General features: G+C 36.7%; 1 protein-coding gene across 4 annotated transcripts in view; it reads left to right on the forward strand.

Moving 5' to 3' along the window:
- LOC121084278 (serine/threonine-protein kinase Sgk3) overlaps window positions 1-18,343 on the forward strand; it is a 61,459-nt gene that overhangs the window by 32,409 nt on the left and 10,707 nt on the right. For 3 of the 4 annotated variants that reach the window (XM_040585594.1, XM_040585593.1, XM_040585595.1), the window contains exons 3-7: window positions 4,794-4,877; window positions 6,726-6,798; window positions 9,580-9,655; window positions 15,091-15,178; window positions 17,119-17,168. In XM_040585594.1, the coding sequence (XP_040441528.1) occupies window positions 4,794-4,877; window positions 6,726-6,798; window positions 9,580-9,655; window positions 15,091-15,178; window positions 17,119-17,168 (371 nt within the window). The other variant, XM_040585596.1, reaches the window with a different exon arrangement.

An 18,343-nucleotide genomic window follows, 5' to 3' on the forward strand; every position in this document is an offset into this window, starting at 1 on the left:
AAGTATAGCAGAGTGTAAGCACGGTAGGCAGATACATGGGCTATTACTGCCTGGAAGTGCTACTTTCTTTTTTTTACTACTAAGCTTGGTATTACTTTAAACCAGTTTATGGAAGTCTGCTTACTTGCTCTTGTGAGTACTGGCCATAGTCCAATGTGAGAAGTTGTGAATGTTTTACAGTGTTTTAACTGTGTTGCTTTCTGCAGAAAGAATTTGGCTGTACAAAATTCTGGTATTTTTACCCCCAAATAGCAGGGCTTTCTTGTATATATCTATATACACACACATAGGTGTCTGAATGCAGAAGTAACATTTTGGTACCAAATCAAATTAAGATTCGGCATCCTACATGATTTTTCAAGAAAACATTTATTTTGTAAAGGGAAAAGATATGGCTTTGGTTTTAGTTGCCTTTTTTTTTTGTAGTTTGGTTTTATAATGGCCATTTTTTTCTTGTTTCCTGTTATAATATCATATAAATAATTTTAATATTTTTGTGTAAAAGAGAAAAATCAAATTTTTAAAGGAACTTTTTTCTGTCTTCCTTCCTGTTTTCTGATTCTAATACAAGATTTTTCCTACCCTGTTCCAATTTCTACTCCTTGTTATTCCCTGCTGCTGCCTTTTTTAGCCTCCCAATTTGATTTTCTGGAAGTGAAATCTTCCTATTCTGTGGAGTAACTCTATGTTGTACACTGAAAAATATTGTGACCTAGATTTTTGTTTTGCTTCTGCGTGTGCTAGGATATAAAGACAGCATCATAGTACTTCCTTTAAAAAGCTCAAAATATTTCATTGCTCTTGCGCAACTTCCTCTAAGCTGCCTTTTTTTTTTTTTTTTTTTTTTTTTTGAGTGAATTAGTCACTCTTCAGATGTGGAATGCAAACACCCCTAGACTGACTTGCTGTCTGAAGAATACAACAAAACAAAGATTTACTTTGAGTTATGTATCTGCCTTTCCCTTTCACCTCCCTTCCTTGGAGAAGAATAATGCTGTTTGATTCTACAAGTGTATCAAGATGTAAATTGGGGAATTGCTGGTAAAGGGAACAAGCAAAAGAGAGCTTTACTAATCCTTTAAACCACTGCATGCATGTGTAACTCAAATGAGCAGAAAAAACTTCATCAAAGTCTACACTTCAGCAAAACAGGTGTTGCCTCAGTGCTGACAGTTCTGCTATTAAAAAGTCCCAGTGTGGTACATCTGCGGTGCATACTGATGTTGTGATTTCCAGGCCATCTTACCAAAAGTTCTGTGTGACAACCTTAGTAACTTAACAGCGCTTTCTTTGGGTGTGCCCTTTAGGAAGCCATACAAGCAAGAGTAGGAAAATTAAGAAATTGGGGAGGGTGGTGTGTGTGTGAATCCAACCCAGCTTGCACTGTGTGGAGGTACACTTTGTCTGGGTGGCTTCTGCTTTCTGCGTCAGGGAATAATTAGCAGCTTGGCAAGAACTGCTTTTCACAACCAAGCTTGTGAGTATTATCGCATGTATTTTAGGATTTGATAACAGGAGGGTCATACTAAACTTCCTGGTAGGAACTGTGAATTCCAGCATGTGTCTGTCAATGCTTTTACTGTGTCTCCTCTTTTGTAGCTGTGTGTTAATGACTGAAGCCCATCAGCACTGCTTTTGGTGGGGGGTGGGAGAGGGGTACAGGAGGAAATAAATCTATGGTAGGTATAGCTGTCTGTTTCTGATGTTAGTGACATTTCCATAAAGAACAGTAAGAATCTTAGGGTGAAAGGAAAAGTTAAAGTGATAAAGGCTAGGAAAGACTTCAGGTGACTGTTTCATATAATCTTCACCTTACTGTCACTATACATATATATATATATATGTGTATATATCACTACTGCTTCTGAGACTGTTCTAGAATCTCACTGGCCTGAATCGAAACTATGAATTCCAGCTCAGACTTTACAGTGGCTCACTTAATGCTGGCACAGAAACAAGACAAGTATGTGCAACTTAGCTTTTACTAGCTCTTCTTTTTGCCCTGATACAGCATTTTTTAAAACAATCGTGTCTCTGTGCAGTCCTCGTTCTGATAAGTCAAGCTTTTAAGTTTTGTTTTTGGAAATGAACTCTTCATTCTTCCTGAGCATTTTCATAACCTCTTGTTGAATATTTGATTTGGTTATGTTAAATACTGCATACATTTGTTACATTTACTACCAATATTCTTTTCTTGACAAATAATTTCATGTTTGAATTTTTTGGGTGTTCTGGCAGGGAAGCTTTTTTGCTTCCACTTAACTCGTAGTAACCAGACTTTATGTATATCCACTCTAGATTGCTGTCCTGCCTTTTTCTGAAGATTGATCATTTACTTTCTTCATAAAAAAAGCAAAATGCTTGTTTTGGACCATATCTAGGATATAGTAACTGCTCTTCTGTCCTGGCTGCATAGTGGGCTGTTCTTTTGCCTGTTTTGCCAAATAACTTTGTCTTGCATTTCTTGCTTTTGTCCCTATGCTGTTTGATGTGTGAGGCTTAATTTTCTCTTCTGACCTGTTCTTACCTCCCTTCACACCCCTGTCATATACAGGCATATCAAGAAATCCCTTTCAAGGCTGCTGTTTATCTGATTAAATCTGGAAACTTTGTTTCAGACCTGTGATACATACTAATACCAAGCCTTGTTGGTTTTTTTATTTTGTTGATGCTTAATAGTTTCCTTGCTTTCTCAGTGCTTGCTCTCTTGAGATTGGAAAACAGCCTACCTTTTTTACTTATCTCTGGTTAATACAAATTGAATGTTTAATCCGTGAGCGTGAGCTACTAAAACAGAATTGAAGACTTCTAATTTCAGTGACTTGATTTGTGAAGAAATTATCACATCAAGAAATAGCTGGACCCTATCCTGTCTGTTTCTAGGAAGGTAGTTTATGGTGATGTTTGGGATAGTGGTGTTTTCAGGAACTCTGTTTCTTTTTCTTCCTTTTTCCTTTCTCAAAGCTTTGCATTATTTATCCACATATTACAAGCTGTGGATATATCTTAACAATGTTTTAGGAGTTTTCTAAAACTGGTTTTGGTTTAGGAGTAATTAGATTTGAAAAGGTTATTATCTGAGTAAGGCTAGACTCCCTACCCACCTCCCCTTCCTAGAAACAGGCATTGCACACCCCTAAATCATTACATGGGTGTAGCTGAAAGTAGTAATACAGCCCAAAGACATGTTATGTTTTTGGAGTTTACCAGAATCTTTCTAGATGCTGCATGTGTTCTTACCACTCAGTGCTTCCCTAAGTGTTAAACTTGCAGTTTCTCCTTGGTTGGGTATGCAGGAGCTTCAGTGATGATGTGAACTGGATAACCTCATATGGTTTTTTTTATGCTCTCTCATTAAAAAAAAGTTGACTGTGTCGTTGGTCTACTTCAAGAACAAGTTTTTTAATTTTGAGGTTGCCAAGGAGGTGAATATCATCCGAAGTTACACTTGCCCATGAACTTTGTAGTCTGTGCGTTTTGCTCTGATAATTTAAGAAGTTGTCCGTAGCCTGCTGCTTAAGCCTGTTGGCATTGAGCTGCCATGCAGTCATGGGGAGTGGAGGTGTTGTGTGTTTGAACATTACTTGCAGGACTTGATTGCTGTGTAAGATACCTAGTTCAGGAGGACTGTACTTAAGTGTCTGCAGCTAAAGCTTTTGCTGTTTGCAGTCTAGGGATGCTCTAGAAGGTGTGTAGCTAGGTTTTATGCTAATGATTGTTTAGCAGTGTAAGGGAAAGTTAATTCTAAGAGTAAGTCTCATCAACATCCTACTGGATGCTTCTGTCCAGCCTCCTGTATTCCCCAGAGAAGACTGAGAGCAGCATATTTGGGCAGTTAATGTAGCATAAATGCTAATCTGGAGCTAAGAAATACAGTGGTGACTGCCACTTCCACTGTGGGCGTTAAAAGGAGAGAGGTAAGCTGCTGTTTCAGGACAGAAGGGGGCATTGGTCCAGTCTTCTACATTGGGAATTGGCAGCCTTTTGCACTCATTTCCTTGCTGTGCCCATTCTCTCCTCTGAAGGAATAGTCAGGCTCCTTCTGAAAGTAAAAGAATGTGGAGAAGGGAGCTCAACTAGCTGCATAAGAGACAGGAGAAGCCTGCTGGACACGAAACTGTCAACCAGATTTATGAAGCCAGGGGTTGGCAATCTGTCTGGTTTATTGAAGTCCTCTGCTGTCATGGTATTTGAGTGGCCAGAACTGTGCAGCAGGTTCCAGCTGCATGTCCCTTGATCCCAATGCTGTGTGTTAGGTAGCCGGTGCTGTGTTTCAGCCATGGCAGCATTTTCCCCCCCTGAACAATTGTGTCATCTGCCAGGACCCTGACTATAAAACGTATTCAAGATGTGGCAAGAAACAGTTACTTTTATAACTGCTTTTCATGTGTGCTTTCTCTTTAGGTTTTGGTGAAGGCAGTCTTCAGTGTTTAAATTTTTTTAATATTAGTCTTTATTACAAATTATAAAGTAGCAGATTTTTATAGACTGCTATCTGGTGGCCAGGTGTTCTTGTTGGATCTGAACTAATTTATGAAAATCCATGAGATGTGCATTGGTATTAGTTTTTGCTTACCTGGTGTTTAAAAAAATTCTGTAAAATGTCAGACTCTTTTCTAATTGTTCTTTTACTCATTTGTGTTGTCTGTGATTTAACTGTAAGAAACGTGTATATTAAAAAGTATTTTTACACAATATATTTAACAACCTGTCCTTATTTCCACCACAGGATTAAACCTGGGAGGTTTTATTAAACTTTGCTGTTGGCAGTAACTTTATCTTTGTTACTACAGGTTTACAAAGTATTGGTCTCAGTTGGCAGAAATGAATGGTTTGTCTTCAGACGGTATGCAGAGTTTGATAAACTCTACAATACGGTAAGCAAAAGGCAAGCTATGAAATTACGGCAGAATAGAGCAACATTTGTTGGCAGTGTTACAGTTTGAGTTAGTTTCCTCTTGAGGAGTTTGAGTCAACATTCAATAATCATAGGAGCCTGTTTAAAGTAAATGACAAGGTGGGGTTTTAAAACTTCAGTTTGTTTGAATTTCAGACTCACAGTCCACTTATTTGTCACTTTTTTAATTGTTGCTTGGGGTCATAGTTTCATGAGAGAAACTTCTAATTTACTGGTTGTCAAAACATCTGAAACGTGCATTTGTTCATGGTGGTAAAAAATTGCTGTAAAACTAAAAACATCTAGATAGGTAAAGTTCTCTTAAAGTAAGTGTTTTACTTTGAAGTACTGAAAGCAATGAACGAATCCTTGTTTCTTGATATAAACTTTCAAGTTAGTCATAGCCATTCCTATCTACAGTTTCATAGCCAATATTTTTGGCAGCGGTCCAAATAAAATAGGCCTCTTCAGCAACTCAGTACGGATTTCTTGGGTTCGTTGCTAGAAGGGGATTTGGCCCGTTTTACATAGTGGGCAAGCAGGGCAGATACTTGCTCAGATGTGCAGTCTGTGTCCTGTGTCCATACTTCTCTCCAGTTCTTCATGTTTAGAGACAAAGAAGAAACAATTCCTCTGTGATCTCCATAAGAAAAATTACCAGCTGCTTACCTGTGCCTCTATTTCCCTTCCATTGCCTCTGTGGGAAGTATTTGGGCTTTTTTCCTTTCTGTCTCACTGTACCTGGATTTTTGCACAGCAGTGGTAAGCAAATGCAGGTGGTGAACTTGGGGCTATCTTGCAAAGTCTGAGCAGAAGTCGGCCTGGATATACCATGCTATACTTTGCTTGCATCTGGGGATAGACTTGCAAGCGATGTGAAAACAAAAGTATCCCCATTTTGATACCTGTGGAGTGAGCCTTGGTGATCCTGTTCCCCTTACCATATTCTCTTACCATTCAGATTAATGTTGCTCTGCTGAAGTTTGTTCAGCACTGGTCTTTTTAACCTGTAGAGGTGGAGGTCCTGGGGAAGCATAACCAGGAGAACATTTAGTCCAGTTCCCATTCAGTTCAATTAAATTCCATGCAGTTCCAATTCATATGGTATAGTACACTAAAAAACCTGTGCTGTTAACTGGAAGAGATACTGATGTTTCTAAGGAAAGAATTGCCAGCTACTGTATTGAACTACTCTCTTAAAGAGGATGAGGGTAAGGTTGCTCTTCTGGAATGCTTGTAGATGAAGCAAATATAATCCAGGCTTGACTCATGTCAGGGTTTTTTTATAAATTCAGTGCTATTATATATGATCTTCTGGCCAGCTTATCAAGTGTAGACTACAATTAAATTGTCAAATGCAGCATTGTAAAACATGCTGTTAATCTGGTTACAAATTTGACATAGAGGTAGCCCACCTGTGGTTTCTAAAGCTCTTAAGAATGTTGTTTGGGCAGAACCCAGAGGTCTGTGTCCCAAATCCATTTTAAACCTCATGCATACACTCCTGTGCAAACAAGCAAGAAAAAAACCACCCAAGATTCTAGCCTGTGCTTTTTTTTTTTTTAATGCAGGGCTGCAGTTGTCTTTAGCTTTCTAAATTGAGATGGCCTTTGAATTTAAAAGGGTATGACTGGTGCAAACAAGCCGAGTACAAATTGTTTTGGGTTTGGTTTTTTTCCCCCAAGTGTATGAGTAGAGAAGATGGAAGAGATGAGCAGAATTACTAATAATCAGATGTTCAAACTGTTCATCAGAAAACAAACAATGCAATTATTTCTAGGTACTTTAATGTGTAAGTACAATCCAATTGTATGTGTTTTGTTTTCAGCTAAAGAAGCAATTTCCTACCATGAACTTGAAGATTCCAGCTAAGAGAATATTTGGAGATAATTTTGATCCTGGTAAGTTGTTATCTTGTTACTCATTTTGTCAGTTTCTTTATATGAAAATTGATCTATTCCAGCCTACAAGCAGCTATCTTGGATGAGTTTTACACCAGTCCTCAAAACAATGACTAAACCAAAGTTTAGTCATGCCTCAGTCAAGAACAGGGACTAGCGTAGGTAGATTCTCTACCTTGTGATCGTGAACAAAGTATTGCTCAGTGGCCCAGTGCCTCTTTTGCACTGAAGGCTATAGCTTCTCCTGAGCCTGCAGTATTCAGGATTGTGAGAATTTCTGAACTGTCAGTGTAATTGCTCCTTTATAAAAGCAAAAGCCAAACCCGCTAAACATATGCCTGGCAAATTTTAAACTTCCTTTGTGTGACTTTCATTTTTTTTTTGGGGGGGGGAGGGAAGTAACTAAAGGATTTACCTTTGAAGGCTTTTGAACTCTCTGTGTCTAAATGTGCTTCCTTGTACAGTTTAGATGAAAATGAATCTCTTCCTGTTGTTGCTCCACTTACAGAGCCCATCTTATGTGAACGTGATGTGATCAAGTTAACAGTGATAGGTCCCAATGAAGCTTGCTCTGTCCTTATCAAAATACTAATAAGAAATCACTTGTAAAGTGCATTAACCTAGGTGTACCACCAATGAATAAATAAAAAGGCAAATGGCAAGGCCAGACCTTTGCTCTGTGTCTTTATAGCCTTCATTCAGGCCATTTTACTTAAGGGTTTTTCTGATGGTCATTGGGAACCTCCTGCCTTCCCCTGGCTTGGTGATGTGATCAGACTGCGTGTGTAGCTGCATCTCCTCCTGCACTGTTTAAATAATTTCATTTTCTCCTTTGTGAAAAACAAATGGATCCAAAGGTGTTGAACTCTTGGAATGAGTTGTTTTGGGGTTTTTTAGACTTCTTCAAACAAATTATGTTTTGACAATTACAGTTAATCTCCTGGATCCTGATGTGAAATTCCTTTTTATTTTTTATTACAATAATTAAATGCAAGTATCCAAGCTCTGATGTCCTCTTCTGATGAAGATGTAAATTATTGCCAGAAGTTTTACATGTATTGTGTCTACAGAGACTTCTCGTTTTGGTTTTGTTTCTTTCCTTTTCTCTGACCTTGGGGGTTTTTAGAGTTGGCTGAAGACCTAGTAATGTCATGCTGCCTGGTCTGCAGTACAGCCAAATGTACAGGTGGATTTCTTGGAGTCAGATTTAGGAAACTGGAATTTAAATGTGGGGGGGCCTAAAATTTTATTAAAACTATATATGTAAAACAACTCCCTCAGGCTTGTTTTAAATTTCCATAAACTATGCTGAAATCCTTGAAGCATGAGAAACTAAATAGTTCTCAAGATTTCTTGCTGGGGGGCAGGGTGGAGATGGAGCAATGATGGTCATCTAAATCTTTCTCTTAACTCTGATTTATTGAAGCTTTTGATGCAATGTTTCTGCTGACTCCTGAAATAAGTCACATATTTTACAGACCTTGAAATGGTATTTTACTTCTGTCGATGTGTGCAGCATTGTACTACTGCATGGGAGTGCAGTAGAGTGGAATTTGTATATACCTTTTCCTAAAAATACCAAAAAATACTGTCATAACATACATTGTCATCTAAATGTTCCGTTTCTGTTGTCCCTTAGGTTATTTCAAAATTAATCTTGTTTTAACTTCAGAAATGGGACAGAGGAAAATCACAGAAACCAGTCAGAATACAGAACGAGAAAATTACAGAATAAATTTGAGCTGACATGATGCAGGTGTTTTTATCTTCAGCAACAGGGATAGTTCTGTAGGCTTAGTGTGTCTGATGGCATTGTAGATCTACTGTACTGAAACTGCTGATGTTGGTGACTCCCGTAACATCTTTATGTTCCTGTTTGATGTCAATAATTTGGGATTATTAAATACACTCATAAGGGTTTGGGGATTATATCCCTGAAACATTATGATCATTTTTCTTTATATGCAATACTGCTTTTAACTGAAATTTAATTTTAGTTTAAAATTTTAATTGTTGTCAGTAATTTATGTGCGACAGAAAGAATCGCAAGTCAAGTATTCCATGCAGATTATTGTTGATAGGAATAATGAAAGACAAGATTATTCTGGTTTATACTGTTTCATCTTAGAGCTCTCTTTCTATTTCAAATCTTATGTATCTTTCCATATTGCTAAAGAAAAGTTACACGTCTTAAGCTTTGGATGAGGGTGAAGATTCTGAGGATTATTTTCTTATGTTACAGGTGATGTCCAAAATGGAAAGAAAAGTGGTTTTATTTAGTTATCTTTAATAGTTACATCAAAGTGCCTGCTGGTGGGTTGAATTGTGCAGCTTTCCCACTGCTGTACATATATTATGGAAATATGCTGCTTGTTCATGTAAAAACTTGACTTTGTACAACTGATGTCAGGTTTTGCCTGTGTTTTGTTGGGGGATTTTTTTGAATGTAATCATGTGCTGAAGGGCTCACCTGTGCAATGAAGGCTGGACAGGTTAGCCCACTATGGTTACACACTATTCTTAAAGCACTTTCATGTACTTTTAATCCATCTAGCTTTCTACATTTTCAAGTACTGTTGAAGAAAAAGTGAAATTTGTTCTCTCAACTCACTTGAATGATTTAAGCTTCTGATTTTCATGTGTAGAACCAATCCTGTTCTGAACAGGTTGTGAACCAACCTCTTTTTAACTGCTGTTTAAGTCCTAAAACCCCCTAAATTTGAAACTAAGTAGTCTTTGTGAGCTGACTGATCATTCTAATAAATCTATCTTTTTTTTCAGATTTCATTAAACAGAGAAGAGCAGGACTGAATGAATTCATTCAAAATTTAGTTAGACAGCCAGAGTTATGCAATCAGTAAGTAGTTTAATTTCTATTCTATAAAGACTATTTAAAAGACATGAGATGTCAACTAGAAAATTGAAGATTAAGTACTTGTAACCAGAAAATGTTATTTACCTGTTCAGTGCTCTTAAGTATAATAAACAAACTTTAATATGGCTGTTCATTCGTTCAGGAAAAATCTACAGACTGATGAACAATATAAAAACATTTATTTTCTGAAAACTGATCAACAAATAAACTTGCAGGCAGTTAACTGATCTTAATTCAAGGGGTGCAGATTCCAGTGTGAACTCTGTTGTACAGCAGGTGTTTTGGCTGATGGCTGTAATGTTTGAGAACTCTGCTGTCACTTGCTACTGTGTTGCTGTAGCAGTCACTGCCTGCATCCTTTTGTTAGGGCAGTTCATGTGTGTACTCCAGAACTTGTTTTAAGCGTGTTAACAAAGTAGCTTAATTAGCTTGCTTAAGTGGTTTGGGAGCTGACCTGCCTAAAGCAAATGAGTAAACCTGCACATAAACTATTCCATCAGAAGAACTGCAGGCGTGTTAAACTCCATCAGTGCAACAGTGAGGAATGAGAGATGGCGATATGCTTGAGTCAGCTCCAGTTAAATCTGGAGGATAGCACTTGTGCATGTGAACTGATTTGGGGGTAAATGCATTTTTCTTTCAGTTTAAATCTATACCTAACAAATCTAAACTAAATCCATGTGGCTTTCAATGTGGCTTGAACTAGTAACATGGAAAAGCTGTTTGGTGTTAATGTTGAGTAAAATGTCTGTAATAAATACACTTTGTTTAATTAGCATATCTGTACAACTTGTGAAACTGTCTATTTTCCACAGGAGAAAAAAACTTCTGTAAAATGGAATATTGCTGCAGTTTGCAGTATGCAGTCAGGTTGGGTTTTTTTCCCCAACAAATGAACTAATTAACGTCCTGTTAACCTGAAATATGTACTTCCTTTATTTTTTTGGAAAAAAGGGAACATTTTATATATAATTCCTTGTGATAAGTGGAAAAAATTTCAAAACAAGGTTTTTGTCATGAAACAGTTTTTCACTAGAACAAATACTGTGAAGTTTGTGGTCATAGCAGTGTTATTCTCTGGGAAAGAATAGAAAGCACATTAACTCATTACTGAAAGCTAATCTGTTTTGTTACATTAGTAAATCACACTGGTTTTATTTAGCACAGTCCCCTCCCCTGTTTGGTTGCAGTATGTCCAAGTACCAAATATTTTGTCTCAAAACATACTATATTTGTTCTCCGAAGGTAAAAATGGTACTTTTTTTAATGCACCTGATAAAACTGTGTGCTTAAAAAAACCCCAATCCTCAAATTGACTTGCCTTCTTAAATTTCTTCTGAGCTTTTAAAGTTTTTACGCTCAATGCATCTGTAGCTGAATCTATGTTCTTTAACGTGGCACTTAGCCTGCTTGATCCATTAAAAAGAAATCAGTATGAAGAAGTGGGTCTTATAAAGGGTTGTGATGCTGTTAAAAGTGTGTTAAATAAAAAGCTTATTAAGCATAGTTCTACAATAAAAACAAAATAGAGACAGAATTTGACTCGTTCTGTTCTCCTCCTCCCCACCCTTAAAGTAACAGTGGTTTATGTGGGAGAAAAAGCAAGACTTTAATTCACAATTCAGTGCAAAAGCATTTAATTTTATAGTAATTTGTTTTTCTTCTAATAACTGCAAGGTACTTTGTTTTTCTGGAGTAAGCTTTTTTTGCAGTGCTCTGTTACAGAAAATCATGCTAATAATTACATAATCTGTCACCTTTTGTGTGTGCCAGTGAACATTATTACTGAAGAAATACAAAAACTTTATTAACTTGTGTTTTGGATTTTTTTGGTAAAATCTGATAGAAACTACTCAAGGAATATGTGGTGAGTGAGACTTCACAGATAGTCCACATCCTTGCTTTCTTAGACTGTTTTGCTTCAATGTGCTAATTAAATATGATACTGATATTAGGTAAAAGCACTTACGTAAAGTCGGTAATATACAAAGAAGACTTGAGGGTTATGCATTCTCACAGAACTTTGAGGAAGTCCACCTTCTACTACATCTTTTAGGCTCTAAAAGCAGTATCAGGATGTCATATTTTTAAGTCCTACCTAGGAAAACTTTCACTAAAAGCTTAAGAATGGTTCATGATGGTGTCCTCATTTCTGGATGGGAAGGCACCTGAATATCTGAATTGAAAAGCACATATGTCAGATTCAGTATGTCAAAGATGGTTTAATATTTACGTTATTCTGTGAAACATGCAGTATTGTGGTGTTCCTTCTCTTTTCGCCTTCAGTGGACTTTGCTCTTGGGTCAGACAAGTTTGTTGAATATTGTATTAAAGCAAACCTTTCTGCTCAATAATAAACCCAACAGAAACCTGAATTGTTACAGAGTGATTACAGAGAGACCCTGTAATCGTTGGTAAGGATTTTCCTGCGACTGCTGTCAGGTGGAATATGGGGCAAGATGAATCATTGGCTTAGACCAAATTGGGAATTAAGTGGACTATCTTTAAGCTGCATTTAGTCAGCTAACTGTATTTGATAGAGAACCTGCTCTCATGGATAGAATTCAGATATTGGGAAAAAAAATGTCAGGAGGGGTAAGAGATCTTATAATGTGTCTCCCTTGCTTCTATTCAGGATATCAGTCAGCTGTGAGTTTGTTACTTGTGAACACTGTGAGGCCTTCTAAATCACTGAGCAACTATTCACATAGAACTGCTCGCCCCCTCAAACGTAGGTCTTCAATGAAAAATTCATGCATTTAATTATCTATTAGAACATGTCCAAAGAAAATCTGTTTGAATCCAACTGTATAATAGAGGATACATTAAAGGTGTAATGTAGTTATTTTTAAATAGTCCAAAGTAGCTTTTCAATGAAAATTAGAACATTTGAATAACACTTGGAAGAACTCAAGGATGACAACACCCTGCAACCTCTGTGGGAAAATGAGTTGTCAGTTAAGTGAGAAGTGTCTGCATTTGTTCCCTAGAAGAAAATCAGAGTGACTAGGATTTTCTGGCTTCAAAATCTGATGAATATAAAAATGAATATGAAACCCCTGGATTTGTAAGATCTTGTAGTCCATGCTGGGGAAAGCAAACTTTGCATTGCTTAAGTTGTGTTCTTTTAAAAATGTAATGGTATATTGGCTTTTTGAGCCTTTCTTTTTTTTTCTGTAAGAAAGATAGCAGTTTTTCTTTTTTCCTAAGTGTGTGGAAAAGAGGGAATAGCTGGGCACCATTATTTAAATAATGTGTTTTAAAGTTAAGGTTCTGTCACTGGCAATTAATGTTACCATTTTGCATCACAATCTGTGTTACTTTTTGGGCTTGTTCATATTTCTGGGTGTGTCCAAGATTTTTGTGTGGCTTCATATGTTTTATGTAGGAAAGCTAATGCAGAATGAGTATTACAGAAGGAACTGTATTTAGGCAGACCTTGACACCCCTTCATGGATTTCAGAGATAATCCATAAATTAAATTTAATCCAGTCAATCATAAAAATCCAGACAAAACCAAGTTTTGCTGGTAGTATATGTACAGTGTATGCTAAACATCCCTTTTTTAAACTGTGTTCTTGATCCTTTTGATTTCATATGTGAGGTTATTTTAGGAATAGTTCGTGTGTTATTTTAAAATAATACATGTGAGCTATTACAGCACAGAAGTCCTACCAATATATATAGCATTTTGCTTAACATGCTGCAGTCTTGTGGAGGAAATTAGTACGTTAAACTTCGTATTTTTAATCACTACTTCTTTGCAGTGCTTTTAAAATTACAAATATGAACAATGTAACATTGATCAATTACACTTCTGACAGCCCTGTATTGTAGAGATTGTTGAATACCCTGCAACTCTACAGCGGCCTTTTATTGTGAATGGATTATTTTTTTTTCCCATGCTGTGAATTCAGTCATGGACAAAGTTACTATAGTTACTATTTGAGATATATTACTACATGCTCTATTTAATCAGCTAGTTGTCCAGAGTAATTAATGCTGAAAGGTAATTAAGGTCTGGTTCTGTTTATCTAGTGAAAAGCATCAACCATAACTTTTTATTCTTGATTTCATGATATGCAAAGATTGTAAAACCTAAATTGTTGCATCATGAGGCAGTATTACTACAGTATTGAAACCACAGTGGTTTTTGTCTTCCTGGGACTTGAGATACAAGACAGACCTTGAAATAGATCAGAATTTGGAGGTCATATAAGGTGAGAAGAATTATGTTGAAAATCATGGTGGGAGGTTGTGTGAGCAGTCTTGTTGCTGAAGGGAACTGAAAGAGATTTCAGATAGGGTTTAGGAATACAGAATGTAAGCGATGGAGACTGGGAACCTCAGACAGCACAGGGCATGAGTTAGGTTTAGTAATGCTAACAGGAAATACTGTTTTCTCAAGGAACATTATGTCTGAAATTTAGGTAAGATTTCTTCCTTGATAAGCAGGCTGCCTTTTAGTGAACTGAAGGAACTTGAAAGATTCAGGTAATCTCTTCAAGTGGTGTATAGGCTATATGCAATACCCATTTGTTTAGGAATTAATGTTGCCTCACTTACATCGCATTATTCTTCACTTGCTCGCTGTGCTGTGGTTAAGAAAGATGTTACATTCTTTTGAACCTACCACTGGGTAAGCCTTGCTTCCTGGGAGCGGGTTCTTCAACTTCTCTTACTTGCCCTCTTTCTCCCACTCTCCCCCAGCCCCCACCAAGACAGAAGCTAGAAACTAATGCTGAAGTTACAGTGCATCTCCTTAGGTACTGTTGGAAGCCTGTAGTTTCTCTTGCCAGTTCCTGAAGGGTAGCATTTTTGTCCTGCAGCTGACTGGCAGGATTTCTTAATGTTGTCTTGTCAGTCCCCAGCCAGAATGCATTCTGAATTCAAAATCGCCATCTGCTTTAAAGTGAATGGGGACAGGAACATCACTACGATGTATCTCTCAGGACGTGCGTCTCTCTTTTGAGATACAGACTGTGTATTTCATTCTGTATTGTGGACTATTTCATTCATTTTGGAAAACTAAAATGGTTTTAAACTCTTCAGTCTTTTGAAAAAAAGTCTGTTTGCTGCTGGTTGGTAACAAGCTAGAATGTATGCTTTCTTTTAATAATAACCTTTTAATGCAATTCTGCAGAGCTTTTCCTTATGAAGACTTCACATACATATACTTCAGAATTTTCCGCTTGGAAAAAAACTGACATATGTACTGTGTGTAATATATTCAGCAGTTGAATTAAGTTGCTGTAACAACATACCTTGTACACAGTCCTTAATTCCCTGAACTTAGATATAAAATTTTGTGAGGCGTTATTCCTCTGTACACTGCTGTTTAATTCTGTGCTTCCTATGGTTGTGGCTGAAAATCAGGCAGATTATTGGTGTGCTAATGAAGTTAACTGTGTTTCTAGCCCAGATGTCAGATCATTTCTTCAGATGGATAACCCAAAACACCAGTCAGATCCATCTGAAGATGAAGATGAAAGAAGCAGTCGAAAGGTAATAAACCAGAAGTAGAACAGCCTTCTAAATTTAGGTGCTTGAGAGCAATCTTAGGTATATTATTTACTGCAAATTACTGGTTGGTTGGTTTTGCAATAAAACTCCTATGTGCTCTTTTAAACAAATCTGTTTCACTGTGGGCTGTAAGGTATTTTTCTGTCAAATGTGAACTGCAGAGAGGGGTAAAAGTGATTGCTAGCTTTGTCTTGCTTCTTTCCCACTTGCTATATGGGTTAAAGAAACACAGCTTTAGTTATAGCGTAGCTGTCACAGGTTTTGCAATCGCTTCAAAGATTCTTACTAAGAACATCTGGCAAGGAGCAGGGGAGATTGAATGTTTAATCGTCTTTTTATTTGCTTGCGTGTCCATTTTTTTTCTAAAGGGGCAGAAATACAATTCTCTCAGGGAAAGAAATGCAGTCGGAGCAAGGATGGATTTGATTTCATATATAACACTGTGTGAAGTCTGAAGCCTCTTTTGTCATAAAAACCTCTACATGGCTAGATGAATTCTCTGAAAATTAGTTCACAGCCTCCAGAAAATAGTGCTTTTTGAAAAAAAGAGTATTTCTAGGAAGGTAGAAGTGCCATATTAAAGCTTTCTCTATGGCTTACTTCTTGGCATACAGGTATGATAGTAGCATTTCCCTTCTTATTCAGCCCATTAAAGCTATGAATTGTCATTTTGCTTTGTGTGAGATTCACAGCAGATTTAACGTTTTCTGAAAGTTTCACTTCCAAAGGTGCCAATCTTTGCTGTAATTTTTTTTAAGTTCTCAACAGCACTGTAAGCATACAGAAAAATTCTACTTTAAAATACTGCTTTCCTACTACTTTGAAAGGTATTTTAAGTAATATGGAATTTTCTAAATCTTCTTTGGAAAACTAGTGTGTTATGCCACAACAAATTCCAGAAGAGGAAGGGAGTGAATGCATAGTGGTCTGGACCATACTTTTTGATAGAAAATTCACCTTCTGATGGTTACTGTAAATGATGAAGCTGAAAAATGAGGAACAAAACCAAACCTTCAAAAACCTAAATCTTCTATATAGTAAATTTATTAGAACTGTCCAGTACCATTGTGTGATTGGCCCTTATTAGTGAATAGTAGCATCCAGCGCTGCTGGCAGGGCATTCTCTGCTTCTCTAGGAGTTCTGGTTTTGTGATGCCTGTTTGCCTGTCCTCTGGTAACTTGTGTTTGAATGCAGTTTATCCTTCCCTGATAAATTAAAAAAAAACAATGAGAGTACAAATACTACTTTTTTTTTTATATATAAAAAAAAAAAAGAGGGGGGTGAAAATTACCTAAATTATAGTGGCTTCCTCCTCTCCCTGTAATTTACAAATTCTGTCTGGGTGTGTACTGGTATTCATGTCATTCCTGGAATTGAGTTAAGTTAACCTTTAATGTCAGACTAGAAAATGTTGGCAATGTTTTTCTTGGGGTGGGGAAAATGTTCACTTCTGTTTTTTTAAAAGCACAGTGTCTTTCATTAATTACTTTTGTGTAAGTAATGTGGGGTTTTTTTATTAGTAAGATCTTGGAAAATTTAGACTAAAAGGTAGAAAATACATTCCTAGAGCAAATACAGAAAGGGTTACGTTCTGGATGAGGAACAAGTTATTTGTTCAAAGGCTCTTAAATTTTTGTTCCTAATTTTGTCCTCTGTGTCTGGACACAATTATTTTAATACCTTCATCCTTGAATGTTAGATGTGTAGAAATAATTTGTGACGAGGTGATGGCGGCCAGATATTTCAACTTGCAAAGTTCCCAATCTGGATGTTAGATCTCTTTAAAAATCTAATGTAACAAGTATAAAGGTATGGATTGAGGAAATTATTAATTTGAAAATACTCTACTGTTGGTTGGAATATATAAGAAAGAATTTTAAGAAAAGGTATTAAAAATAAACCTCTTTGTCTCTCCCAACAGTTAAACTCTACCTCACAGAATATCAACTTGGGACCATCTGGAAATCCTCAGTAGGTTTTAATTAAATTGAATTAAAAAGTAATTTAATTTAATACACAAATTTTATTTTAATTTTTGTAAATTAATTTAAAACCTGAAAAGTTAAGGCTGAACGTAATTTTTAATAGTGTGAAATAATTCTTTGGGGGGTGTGTGTACATATATATATATTAACAATCGTTTAAAAAACTTTTTTCCTTTTCACCTTCAGATTTTGTTAGTCTGCTATCATTTTACTTAAGAATGCTATAGCAAAGGTGACCTCTGTCTTGGGAGTGGTTCCACAAACATTAGTAATTGTGAACAGTTTCTGAAAACTATTTTGTTTTAATGCATGACAAAGGAGCAACTTAGCTTGTTAAAGCCACAAACTTAGTTACTGCAGTCATAACTTGCTTTTCTGTTTGTGTCTTCTGAGAGTTTCTGTTCTCCATTCTGTGTGAATCTGTGCTTTTCATCTAGGATTAGGAGATGACTGCTATTTTGGTTTTGCTTTTGTCACAGATTTGTTCTGGGCTAACAGGAGGAAATACTTAATAGATTGCAGTAAGAAATTAAATTTAAGAGCACTTCCCTTCAGGGGCAATAAATGGAGAGGTGTTATGGTGATGTAACTGTTATTCTGGAATTTTTAAACATGGTTAATGGTTTGCTGACAAAAATATCTCCAAATTGTATTCAGGAAGAAGTAAGGGAATCCTGGGAAGAACTGAAAGGAGTGGTGATGTGGGAAGTGGAAAAACTGAGAGTGAATTCATATGTACACACACAGAAGAGGAAAGTGTTAGGGCCTCTTTCCTCTTGCCGTAGCTTAAAATGAGAAAGGAATGGATGGAGGGGAAGGATGGGATAGCCAGAGAGAGAATAGATAACACATTTGGTCCTTCCTTCCTTCCTTCCCCCATGTAAGCTTGAGAAGCCATTTGGCCTTCTGGAAATGAGAAATAAACTCCAAGAAAAGTCATGGGGAAATGGAGACTTAAAAATTACAAGAAAATAGAATATGGAGAATAAAAGAACAGTCTTGCTCCTCCTCTACATCTTAACCTTAAACTTTTAAAATAAACTCAAATGATGCACCTTGAATACTTTCCCTGGAGGAAAATGGAATTGCAAAATGAAGAGGAGTCATCATTTCCGAGGCAAAGTCTACAGATGTCTAGGTGTTGGGTGGAGTGAAGAATAA

The sequence above is a fragment of the Falco naumanni genome, chromosome 3 (genome assembly GCF_017639655.2).
Source record: "Falco naumanni isolate bFalNau1 chromosome 3, bFalNau1.pat, whole genome shotgun sequence".
In the NCBI taxonomy this organism is placed as follows: Eukaryota; Metazoa; Chordata; class Aves; order Falconiformes; family Falconidae; genus Falco; species Falco naumanni.